General features: G+C 49.0%; 1 protein-coding gene across 1 annotated transcript in view; it reads right to left on the bottom strand.

Moving 5' to 3' along the window:
- Positions 1-783, bottom strand: part of MRPS5 (mitochondrial ribosomal protein S5) — a 47,779-nt gene extending 46,996 nt beyond the window's left edge. The window contains exon 1 of the mRNA XM_080584299.1: positions 654-783. Within this exon, the coding sequence (XP_080440425.1) occupies positions 654-723 (70 nt within the window). The 5' untranslated portion in view covers positions 724-783. The remainder of the gene's footprint in view (positions 1-653) is intronic.
- Between the last annotated feature and the right edge of the window lie 11,984 nt (positions 784-12,767).

The raw sequence follows: 12,767 nt of genomic DNA, 5'->3' as shown, positions 1-12,767 counted from the left end.
TGAAAGAGGCTAAGATTTGCCTGCTCCTACCAGCTGCTACCCAGGAGAACCCACCAAACACTATCAGGGTTCACAAACGCAAAGCCTTAAGGATGACAATATGAGAAGAAAAGAAACAAAACCGGCCCAGGGGCTCTGCGACAGGGCAGGGCAGTGCGGGTGAAGGGGAGAGCTGCCAAAGAGAGGGCAGCAGAGAGGAAAACAAAGGGCCGAGGTTGCCGGGGCACTGCGCAGTCACTGCAGGCACACTGCCTCAAAACCTCAGTAGGGCTTACTGCTTAACAACGCTTTTAATGAAGAGATTTTAATTCTCTATGGAAACATGCCTTCCGCAGGTCAAACTGCAGCATAAAACCTGTGTTAGAATGAATTACGTATCGCAGAAGCGCCGCCCGCCAGAAGGTTTCAGTTACACGGTACTTTTTCCTCGCGCATCAGAAGAGTTTTCCCATTTTTTTTTTTAAGAACAACTTTTTGAAGGAGAGCCCCAAAGTCAGCCCGACTCTGACTGGAAAACACAGGCACGCTCCTCCTAAGGGCACTTTAACGGGAAAATAACACAGCTGGGCTTTGAGAAGCGACTGCAGAGCACTACAAAACACAACAGGCTGGTGAAGGAGTAGGACAAGGAGCCCCCCGCCCCCCCCCGGCACCTCGCCACGCCGCCCGCACGGCGCCGCTAGCACAGGCCCGCCCGGCCGCCGCCACCACCGCCGCCGCCATGTTGCCTCCCTGCCCCCGGCCGCCGTACTGAGGCGTCCTCGGCGCTGCCTGCTGGGACAGCGAGGGAAGTGCTGGTGAGAGGGGGAGCTAGGGGAGAGCGGTGAAAATCTGTAGGCGGCTCTAGCGTGGTGGCACGCTGAAACGCTCCTCCTGCCCCTTTCCTGAGCAATTTCGCTGCAAACGGTTTGACAGGCGCGCGATGGAGAGCCCCGGGCTAGGAGCTCACCGAAGGACCCCACCGCTCGCCGCCCGACCTTTTGCGTTGGGCTGCCTCCCGCGCGGGGAGGTCACGTGGGCGGGGGCGCGGCCATCGGGACCAGGGGCGTGGCCATCGGGCGGGGGGCGGGGCGCGGGGCGGGGAGGGGGCCGCCGCCATGTTGTTGGCCGACGGGCTGGGGTTGCGCCCCGCTCGCGCCCCTGGCCGGGCGCCATTTTGAGGCGGGGAGTGCCCAAGTGAAGGGGCTGCCCGTCCTCCCTCCAAAGAGTTAATTGCGTTTATTTCAACCCCCTCTGTCGAAAGCTGGCCTGCATTTTAATAAAAGGCTTTCCAAAAGGTTAAATCATTTTGTGTCCCACCACACTCCCCTGAAACACACGCTTTGCCCTCAGCCAAGTGCTGTTACCAGATATTTCCTTGCTATCTCGGGGTAGGGTAAAGCCCCGTCGCATCGGACGACCCACCAGAACTGAAAGTAATTGCACTAAGTCTGGGCGTGCTGTCATCCACAACCTTCCTTGGTCCCAATGTTTTCCACAAATGACAGCCGAACGCCTTAGCAGCAGAACAGATTTAAACCAGTGTTAGTTGCTGATGTGTGAGCAGTGCTGCCACTGGGAGGGACAGCGAGGCTGGCGGATAACGGGCTGTTCAAGGGCAGCCTGGCTGCTCCGCTGAAGGATGAATACTATGCTCTAATGCGAGCAGACGGAAATTTCAGAGGAGATGTGGTTTCAATTAGGGTTTTCCTATTTTTGAATAATAGCAAAGTCTCAATCTAGCTCATTTGTTTCGGCAAGACTAGTAATTTTTAACAACTGATAACACAAACACTGTGGTTTTTTTTGCCTGGCCTGTTGCCTGTAAATCTCCATTGTTTAAAGTGATTCCCCAATGTATGCTTTCCCATTACAACAGCAATGCCAACATTCCCATTACAACAGCAATGCCAACTAAATGTGTGCCACAGCTTTGTCTCCTCCTGGCTAGGAGGAACTTAAAATGTGCAAAAAGAAATCTCTCTAAACCCGATGGAGAGTGGAGACCTGGTGGAGTCAGAAGAACCTCACTCACTTTGGGTCAGCCTCAGCAGTAGAGAGGCTGCTGTCTTGCTAACAGTTGCAAACTGTTTATCAGAAACTGCTAACCGTTTCTGATAAACAAGTTTCCAAAAGAGCAGAACCTGCAGAAGCAGAGCTGGCTGTTGATAGCACAGGCACTCCCCTGTCCTAGGGAAAATCATCCCAACCTTGTTGCCAGGGCTGAAGGTGAGGTGAGACAGCAGAAGCAGGTTGTGGGAGTCCTCACAATGCGGAGGAAGTTTTCAGCCTCTGAAATATTTAGCTGTCCAGCAGCTAATGCTAAGCAATACATTTTTTAAAGGGAGTAGGAGAATCCTTCAGGTCTGGTGGAAGGAGCTGCTTGCCTGGGAGCAGTGACCCAACCCCAGGTAGAGGAGTTACCAGCTTCTGTGCCTTCTCACCTGCCTGGGCCACTGCACAGCAAGGAACCAGGCAGCTGTCAGCCCAGAGGAGCACCTCGACCCCAGGCCTTGGGTGCACATGGAAGGTGCCCTGTTCCCAGCTTCCTTGCTAATAGGGGCCAAAGCCAGCCCCGCTCTACACACACAGCCACCAGTTCCCAGTGTTGCCTAGGGAAGGGTTGCCAGGAGGAAGCATAATATATTCTCCATGGAAACCTGCACTTTCACGATTTGTTTTTATGCGTCTCGGGGGCTGATGGACACCAACAAGGATCCCATTTCAGGAAGGTGTCATTAAAGAGGCTGGAGCAAGGCCATCAGCAGTATCCACGAGGGTGTACCTGCCAGACTGCTGATGCCTTTTAGTACAAGAGTGTTTTTAGGGTTTCTGCCAAAACCTCATGTTTCTCCGCAGCCAAGCATGAGTGACTGTGGCACACCATTCCCCAGTGGTCACTCCTTTGCTCTCTGCTGGGGAAATCAGCTATTCCCTTCACAAATGCTGCTCTTCTGCACCTGCCTGCAGTCTGCATGGTGTTTCATTTCCTCCTCTGCTGTGCATGGAGACCCCCATGGTTCTTGGGAAAAAACAAACAAACAAACAAACAAACAAAAAAAAACAGAATGATAGAATCAGATAATCATTTAGGTTGGAAAAAACCTTCAAGATCACCAAGTCCAACCATCAACCTGACCTACTGAGTCCCATCACTAAACCAGGCCCCTTAGTGCCACATCCACAACGTCTCTTAGATACCTCCAAGGATGGAGACTTTAGCACTGCCCTTGATGTTGCTGCAGAAGTCACTGCATCTCTGGGACCAAAGATCAGCTGCCAAGGACAGTGGCAAAGACAGTACAGATTTGCTAATCTAGCTATGGGTGTTTAATGCACCTGCTTGCTTAATTGTAGTTAGAAACATTCCTGGCCTTGTCAGCTCTCTTCTGCTCTCTCTCAGACAACTTTTCCAGCCCGTGGGTCTGACACTTGACTGATCACTTGTTTTCTTCAGCAGTTCTGGGTGCTTGGCTTTTCTACATAGTTGGGCATAAGCATCAGACTCACGGAGGAGGTGACCCGTGAATATCCATGTGAGGAGGTGACCCAGGTGTCCACGTTATCAGGGATATGCACAACCGAGTTACAGCAGTTGTGGTGATGCTGCATCTAACAATGTCGTGTGATGTGGCACCAGGCAAAACCTTTGCTTCTTCCCAGTACAAAATTACACCAACACACTTATCTAGAGCAATTGCTGTTTGTTCTGCTTGGTTACTCTGCCACTTTTGGTACACAGTCAGTCAGCATGGGCCTTGAAACTACTGGTTGTGCTCAGGGTCAAGCAGGGAAAGGAGCAGGTGCACTGGCCATCCATAATAGTTAACGTGCAACTGCACAGCGGTATTGCTAATGAAGCCAAAAGAAAGGTCGTAAACAGACATGAAATTTGGAAGGTGCCTGCACATTTCTGCTTTCCCTATGTATTGCTGTAACGAGTCTTTCAGCAATGACATTCTTCGGCATTTAATTGTTTGGAGATGCCATCTGTGAGTCCCAAAAGCCACTGCCAGCCTCTTAACAGAGCAACATGAAACCAGTGTGCAGCTGATTATGCCAGTGTGGAAAGGATGTGTGACTACTGCCATCATTTCTCTAGCGTTGCTGCGGTACAGTGTTACAACCTGCACATCAATAATCTGCCAAAGTGAACGCTGGAAATAGATTGAGGCTTTCCTGTGGCCAGCTCCATTAAGGCACACTGAATGGCAGGCAGGACAGAAGATCGTTTTCATGGCTCTTGAAATACGTGGCTACTGCCAGACACCTGGTTTGAAGGCTGTGCAATCAGAACAGGAGTCTATCAGTTATGCAGAACAATAAACCTAGATGTACAACAGGGTCTGCAGGCCTAGAGGACCGCTCGAATACCCCTCTCAGCCAGGATGGTGCTCACCTGATAGCACTGCTCCATCTTTGAAAGAAAAATGCATTTCCACTGAGATCTACACATTAACGCCACCCAGCATCAAATGCGTCACGGTTGATTTCTGTTTGGCAGCAGCCAGAGGTCCAGGAGTAGTAAACAAAGCAACCGTTCAACCCTTCGCGTTATTTATGCGTTCTGCTTCCCACCGCTGGCAGTAACAAACCACGCTCCACCTGTCTGACATGGATCATTTGCTAACCAGAAGGCTGCTAGCTCCAAACCCCACCTGCCAGCACTCAGGCCCCGAGGTGCTGCTGCTGGGCTCCCTGCTAGCAGCACGGCCAGGGGAGATGGACGCTTGCCCTGGCAGGATTCAGGATTAGCTGCCGTGACCGCACGGGTGACCCATCCAGTACCCCATCTACAGGGGCTAAATTGGAACTGCTCCCTTGACTGTTTGGGGTCTTTGTTTTCTTTCTTTAGAAATATTGTACTTGCAGAAATAAAAGCAAATAATGTGATGTTTATTCCTAAGTCACTCTGTGTACTTCTTTTATTGATAAGGTTTAACGATGCATGCCAGACCCTCAGATTATTTATTTACCTGCAGCGTTTCATTTTTCACAATAACTCCAGGACCCTCAGGACAGCTTGCTTAGGCTGTAAAAAAAAAGCTCCAGCAGTCAGTGCTGGGAATACAGGTAACGATGCCAGCAGGTAAATGCAGTTAGGGTTCTCACCAGCCCGCGCTTAGTCACTAGGTTTTACCACTTTCCTGTGCTATAGGATGCATCACGAGCTGGGGAACCTTCTGACACAGAGGGCATCATCTCTGGGGCTGCTGTCCAGGGCTGCCCTGCCATCTGGCAGCCGAGCATCACACGTTTAGTTCCTCGCTCTCCGCATGACTCAGCTGAGCAACACCCGGCTCATTTTATGCTCCAAAGGCTCATTCATGAGATAGTAAGCGTAGCAAAGAGCCAAGCAAAATGTCAACTCCTGTGTCTGCTGCAGCCACTAATAGCACAAAAGGAAAGAGGTGGTACTGCTGGGGTCTGGTACTGGGGGGCTGCTTTCCCACAGCAGCGATGGGAGCCAGGCTCCCTCGTCCTGGGGACTGCCCCAGGTGTCCTCCCGGGAGCCCCTCGAAGTCTGTAGAAACCATCCCTTCTAAGTGACATGTTACCAAGGAGCGGGACATCTCTAGGGAATGTCAAGAAGCTGAAAGACAGCTTATGAATAACAGAGTCTAGAAGTTATGGCTCAGAAAATGGATGCTTTCAGGCACAAAATAAATATTCATTTTGGTTGAGAGAACTTTTAAAAAATTAAAACATACTGTCATCTCTTTAATCTACATTTCCAGAGAAAAGAGTTGATGAGATGTTCTTTCTTCCGTCCCTGACATGTTGTAGTATAAGGAACTTTAAAATTAAGGCAACACTCATCAATTTGATAAAAAATACTGCAGGTCCTGTGAGCTGGTGGAGATGGTCTGGGCCAGGGCAGCTGAGCTGCCTCTTGCCAGGGTCTGAAATACAGAGCAAACCTGGACAGAATGCCTCTGAGACTGGTCTCTGCTCTCTGCCTCAGACATCCCAGCATCTGGAGGGGGATCTCCAGTCCTTCTCTCTTGGACACAGTGAGCAAGCATGTTCACGCTGTAGGAGAGGGTGTGAAAAGCTGCCAGTGCCCACTTCAGCACCTCCAATTCTGTGCAGGGCAGGCAAAGGCCCTTCGTATCCCCTGCTCCTGGGAGCACCCAGGGAAAGCATGTCTGAGTGCTGGGCTGCCTCTGGGATTCAGCCACCCCATCACTCAGGTGCTGCTCACCCTGAGGGACTTACTGGGGCCATGCATCAGAGCTGGATGCAGCCTAGGACATGTGGCTAAGAAATACTTCAAAAAAAATTCCAACACAGCCTGCTTTCATATTCCTCCTTCTCGTTGCTCTCCACTTGTATGTGTTTTCCATTTTTTATCTCCAGTGCTGGTTTACCCAAAAGACGAGGTAGCGCTCCTGGAGGGACTCGGGCTGATGCTGCGATCTGTTTTCCCAGGCTGGGACTGCTAGGCATTAGAGACTGACTGGAAATCAGTGCAACAACTTCACAGCCCCATCCTGTCAAGATTTCATCTGAGTACAAAAATTGAAAACTAGTATCTTCACATATGCGATACATATTTTGATTTTCTGCTTGCTTGGCAGCCTTCAAAAGAAGCGGTTGGAATATTCCATTTACAGATGAAGATTGCAGCAGCAGCCTGTGAAAGCACGCTTAAGGAGAAGAAAGCAAAGCACGTGAGATTAGATTTTCCTGAAGTCAAGTCCTTTCCTTCTTCCTCAGCATTTCATGTGACAGATGCCAACCTACGAGCAGCCCAACCCACTGACAAAGGACTGAGGGCTGAGGGCATGGCTCACCTCGCTGTGGACGATGATGTCCAGGCAGATGAAGTAACACCAGCAGTACTGACTGAGGGCACAGCTGAAAGTATGCTCACAAAAAGGCACCATGGTGGAGGCCAAGGCTGCCTTTCCAAAAAGAGCCAAAGATGGAAAGCACCCAAAGGTTTTGGAGTCTGCGGCAATGCCTGGTTCCAGCACAGCTTCACCTAGAAAAACACCGGCTGTAGTTCAGCACACTTCTCTGTCAGCGTCAATAAGAGGGTTTGCTCTCAAGCTCTCATGTGAGTGGTTTCAGGTGCCACAGCAATGATGCTTGCAGCATCTGCTCACGTTCACGTTGCACAAACCTCCCTGTAGCTTTAACATAGATAAAAACCAGATAGCAGTGTCCCTAGGGGACCCCCTACCTGACCAGCTCTCTTACGAAGTGCAGGGTTTGGTGCTTACAGGACACAAAACACGGTTCAGTGTTCACAGGACATGAAACATGCTCCTGAAACCTCCCAGAGAGCAACCAAACATCAAAGCAAGTATTGGCTGTGCAGCAGCCATGGATGTGCATCCCTGCAAGAGAAGTGCAAACCTGAGCCAGGCCATGGGTGACGCCAGGAGAGTGAAATCAGCAGCACCCAAGTTGGAGCTGGGAGTAGGAGGAGTAACATGTAAATTAATACTTTCTTCCAGGCAGCTGGACTTCCACTTGGCTAGAAAAGCTGACCGAGAGCTGGCTGAGAAGAAGAGCTACCCTTAAAAATCTGTTGGAGTTGATGGTTGAACATACAAGACTCGCTGACTTCAAGGCTGGGGCAGCAGCCAAGGATATCGACGAAGATTAGTTTCCAAGGTTTTGGAATGAGGGTGTGAAATCCACTTCAATCATTTGTCTGCCTTTGCAAACCGTGTTGTGAAGCTTGACTGGAACTCCAACTGGAACTCCAGAGAGGCATTAATTGCCCATGGAGTCTCGTGGCAGGGAACAAAACATAATTCAAGGCCATTAACTGGAGCTGATGTTTTGGGAGCTGCAGAGGTCCCTTCCAACCTCAGCCATTCCGTGATTCTGTGGTTGTGTGGTCATGCTCGAGAAGTTAACGCAGAGTTGTTCCCATTTCCAGGTAAAACTCAGCTGAGCCACTCAGCTCAGTGTAATTTTGGTCTTTTTTTTTTTTTTGGAGGACCATTGAGAAAATGTTGATATCATATACACCCTTGCAAGGGTATGAAGCTGAGCACTTGAGATACTAGCAGTGCTGTGCCAAGGGAGATAACTGAGGGCCTTTTCCTCTTAGGAAGTTGGAGCTTTTTATTTTAATTTAATTTAATTTAATTTAATTTTATTTTATTTTAATTATTTCATTTCATTTCATTTCATTTTTTATTTGTCTGATATGTTGCCTTCAGTGTGTGAAAGGAAGGCTCATGGAAGAATACCCACTCTCTGCCAGGGTAGGAGAGGATAAACCCTCAGACCAAGTCTTTTCATGACAAACATTACCAGGAGATGGAGATCAGGATTGATTATGGAGATCTCAAAGGCCTTAGGAGGAACAAGATGCCCCAACCCTATTACCCATCAGTGAAAACTGTATCAGAAATTGTTTTGAGAATCTTCCTCTGCCTCCTGTGAATGAGACAGTCCCAGACATCCACTGTAGTACAGAAAATTACGAACACAAAAATATGCTTACGCTGGAGACTTAGAACAAAACCTGAAAGACTCAAAGGGTTGCCTAAATATATGAGAAGCTTCAAACCCAATTAATAACCAGTGTACCTTCTGCTATATCACCAGAAGTTAATGACATCAAACAATAATAATAATAAAAAAGGCTGCTGAGAAGTTAAGCCGTTTCTCTGTTTAAATTTATCCTGCACAGAATGCATTTTTAAGACAGGTTTAATCATCAGACCAGCCAGGAGAAATTAAGTAGTTGAAAAATGAGTTCTCCAAGCTGCTAGTAAAAACCTGCTCCAGACATTGTGAGAGGGGCAGGTGTTGATCTATAACAGGCACACGAGGAGATTTTAATTTATAGGCCTCCCATACAGGACTGGCAAAGTGTTTTTAATGCTGGTGAAAACCCAGAAAAACAGAGGGAAAATCATGACCTGGAAGGAACAGTGAAAGCATCGTAAGGAAAAAAAAAAAAGACTCTCATTACAAAGCAACATATAGGGAAGCTGCTAAATGCAGCATTCGTGTTACCATACTCAGCTCTGTCTTGGGATGTGGTGGGGTCCATTTTATATTTATTGAATATCCCAAATATCCTTAGGAATGTTGGACATTGCGGTGTAATAAAGTACTTCATTTTTTCAGTGGATGCCCTATGTCATGTTGCTTGCTAGGAGAACCAAAACCCTAACACCATTTGTGAACGGCAGCACTGAAACTGTGAGTTTGATGCATGGCGACTGCTCTGCAGATAATGCTGAATCCTTTTTTTTTTTTTTTTTTTAATATCAAGGGCAAGGATGCAAACTCTGCCGCTCCCTGAATCTGTTGCAGATTTTGGCCTCTGCTGAGCAAAGGGACCACCTGAGACTCAAACAACCCCAAAACAACCCTTGAGGGAAGGGAGTTTGGAAGCAGTGGGACTGAGCCAGGAAGGGGAAGGCTGGCAAGTCCAGTGTGGAGGTGGACAGTTGCTTTGGAGGAGGACCTGACACTTCGGAGCAAAGCCTGGCAGGGCTGTGCAGTGGCCCCCAGCCTGGGTGGCAGCGCATCCTCCCTGCCACGCCACCCGCGAGAGCCACTGTCAAATGAGATGAATGGGAACCACTTGTATAAGAAAAGCAACATTAGTTAAAAAGTCTTAATATACATTTAGTTAATTACTAAGTGAATGACTCTGATGCTGTACAAAATATGCAGCTGTGTTTAATGAGCTGCTAAAGCGCTCTCTGTGCAAACTTTAATAACGTCGCTGTTCTCACGGAGGAAAACTCCTGCAGGGGAAAATGCATCTGTTCATACCTAAAATGTTGTGAGTGACAGCTCGACCACTATTATCTTTAGGGCACACAGTCGTCGTTTTCATTAGTATGATATGTTAAAATATTTAATGCTTATCACTAGTGCGCAGCCTTCAGGGCAGACTGTAAGCCCAGCTGTGCTGGTGACAGAGCAGGCAGCTCCAAGATAGGTTAAATAAACCTGGAGAGCAAAGTCAACCCCTGCTTCTTTTGGCTTTCCAGCCTTTTCCTGGCCTCAGCCCTGGAAACCTCCTTGTGCTTTCCCTGGACTGTCTCCAGCAGGCCTACATCCCCCGCTCAGACACAGCTCTGCAGCCCCCCGCGGAGACCAGCCGACTGCACCATGCAAGCAGGATGACTGCCCGTGAAACAGCCCAGTATGAGACTTACCTTCCCCATGGCAGCACCGTTGCCTCCTGTCTGGCTTGTGATTGTGGCTGAGGTGCCTCCAGGAGCCCTCCAAGCCAAGGTCAGGCTTGCACTGACTCCTGCCCTTCACTGCCCCATGCCGAGCTGCATCTCTAGTCTGTCAAGAGTCAGCTCCTGGAGCTGCTGCCTTGTGCCACTCTCACAAGTTGAGGAAAAGGCATTAGTCATAAATTAATGCTATGAAAAAGAAAAGCTTACGTACTTCAGAATAAAAGCCATATTGCTTTTTCAGAAGTCCTACCACAAGGCAGCACCCACCAGGCTGAATGTTAAACCAGCCCGGTATACCCAACAACTCTGCTTTGTAGTGTAGAAGGCCGTACCAACGTCACAGCTTGTCCAGACCAGGACACGTGCTGATCATCTCACCCTAACTGCAATGACAATTCGTAACCAAGCTGCACCTTCTGTATGGTCTCAGGGAATGGGAAGCGAGCAGTGCAGAGGCAGGCTGTTAGTCTCAAAGTGCCCACAGGAGAGATTGCTGGTGCTTCCTCCAAAGCAGCAGCTGCTGGCCGTGGGCACCCCAGTGCCCTGGTCCTTTTGGGACATGTTCCTCTGGTGTGGCAAGAAGGGATTTGCTCTTACTGGGAACATTCCCACTTCCCAAGCGCTCCTTCTCCCCACCATTGCCTTCCCAGATGATGTGATGGAGATGGACCCTCACCCCATTTCAGATTCAGTGCCCCCAGTGTGGCACGGGCACGCCTGCGATGCGCCTACGCAGTTGGTCAGACGGTCCTGCACTCACCAGAGCATGGGCTGGGTGATTTAAGCTTTGAAGATGATCTCCAGTCTCAGTCCCGCACCTCTCTGCAGCTGAGACGTTTCTCGATTTATGGGCCCAGCTGCCTGGCGGAGAGGGGCAGCACACCGCCAGTATTTCTCTGAAAACTCGCCCCAAGGGTCTGCTGCTGCCACAAAGTCACTTTCAGCAACCTGATGGATTGAGACAACCTGAAACGCGTGGAGATCTGAGAACACCTTGAGAAGCATTTGTTTATCTGTTCTCAGAAGAAACCCAGCCACTTGGGAAGACAAGTTTCAGAGATGTTTTAAACATCTATAAACAAAGCCAAATATTTTGACTGCGGAGATGTAGCGACTGCCACGCATTACAAACACAGTCAGAAGCACATTCTGCTGAGCACATGAGCAGGCTGATGGATACTCGGTCTGCCTGCTATTTGCTGCCTCGTTCAGAATAAAGCACCGATGCTCTGAATATAAATCACGAATACATTATTATATTTTCTGCACAGAAAATGTTTTAGTCTTCCCTGATTTTCAGAAGACTCGAGAAGGACCGAGTGTAAATATTCTTGCCTGGATCATTTCTGGAGGAAAGCAACCATTAGCTGCGGCAAGAGCTACATCTTAACTATGCAATTACACTTCTGTCCTGTCATCAGCCACTAATGCCTAGGGGAGAGAGCGTTTATTGCAGAATTATGCTGAAAAAGAAATAAAGCACCTGCGTGCCCGGGAAATCCTGACTTGGCTTGCTTCGCAGTAGTGGCCAGGCCTATTAGCTCCATCTCCTGATAAATGTTATGAGCTGGTTGTGGTTTATGGCTCTCTGCTCAGGTTTCTATAGCTCACCTGTGAGTAACAGCTACGAACGTCTTGCAGCTTCGCGGATTGCTTCGGTGGGTGCCTCTTCCTCTGCCCTGCAAGAACCCTGGTCCCAGAGCTGCAGACTGCTCAGCACCAGCTCTCTCATCTGAGAAGCAGAGCGTAGAGTGAATTCAACAGTTTCCATCCAGGCCAGGAGTGTCCCCACCTTGTCTTTTATATCATTCGCTCTCTGCATTAAAATTTCATGCTGAGCCTCCATAAAGAGTACAAGCATATTTTGGAAATATACACGGGGCCATAAAAATCCCACTTCATACTCTGCTCTTTTCAGTTCACAGCTTTAAAGGAGGCTCACAAGATGTTTTATTGGCTGAGTTACTGGATGGGAAACGGCTTGTGGATGGAGCTAAGAGCTTCCTGAGATTTTTTCCAAAGCAGGCAAGCCTCCTCTGAGCCTCTTTGATCTTCAGTAACAAGACCTCCCAGGAGACTTACAGCTCTTCCTGGTTACTGCCAGGCTAAAGAGAACAGTATTTTTTTCTCCTTTTTTTTCCCTGCTGTTGAAGCATTTTGCCTTCTGGGCACAGCTTCCCTCCATAACAGCATGATTTTACTTGTCTTTAAAGAAAGGGAGAGGCAGGCTGGAGAGGGAGGACAGCAAAAACAGAGGCCAGCCAAACCAAAAGAACTAACCTGGAAGAAGATTAAGGATGAGAGCCTGTCTCTAATGAGCCCCGTGCAGGGAAGAAGAGGCAGGGACGGGCAGAGTGGCTGTGCAACCCTCCAGGTAGCGCGAGCCAGCAGCTAAGTGACCAGCACTGGGTTCCTGTCCCCAAAACAGGCACCTCGATCGTGCCACAGTATTAAAGGCATTGCAAAACGCACTGTGATACCAGCTGGGTTCCTGCAAGCTGCTTCTTTGTTTGGACCGACCTCCCAGGCCCATGCAACCAGCGCAGCCAGAGCAGATCAAGTGCAACCACTAGAGCTGGAAGAAGCTGAAGCAGAACTATAGAAAAAAAA

This window comes from Anser brachyrhynchus (assembly GCF_964034855.1).
Source record: "Anser brachyrhynchus genome assembly, chromosome: 3".
NCBI lineage: Eukaryota > Metazoa > Chordata > Aves > Anseriformes > Anatidae > Anser > Anser brachyrhynchus.
The sequence above is the reverse complement of the archived record's forward strand: the minus strand, read 5'-3'. Positions and strand labels throughout refer to the sequence as shown.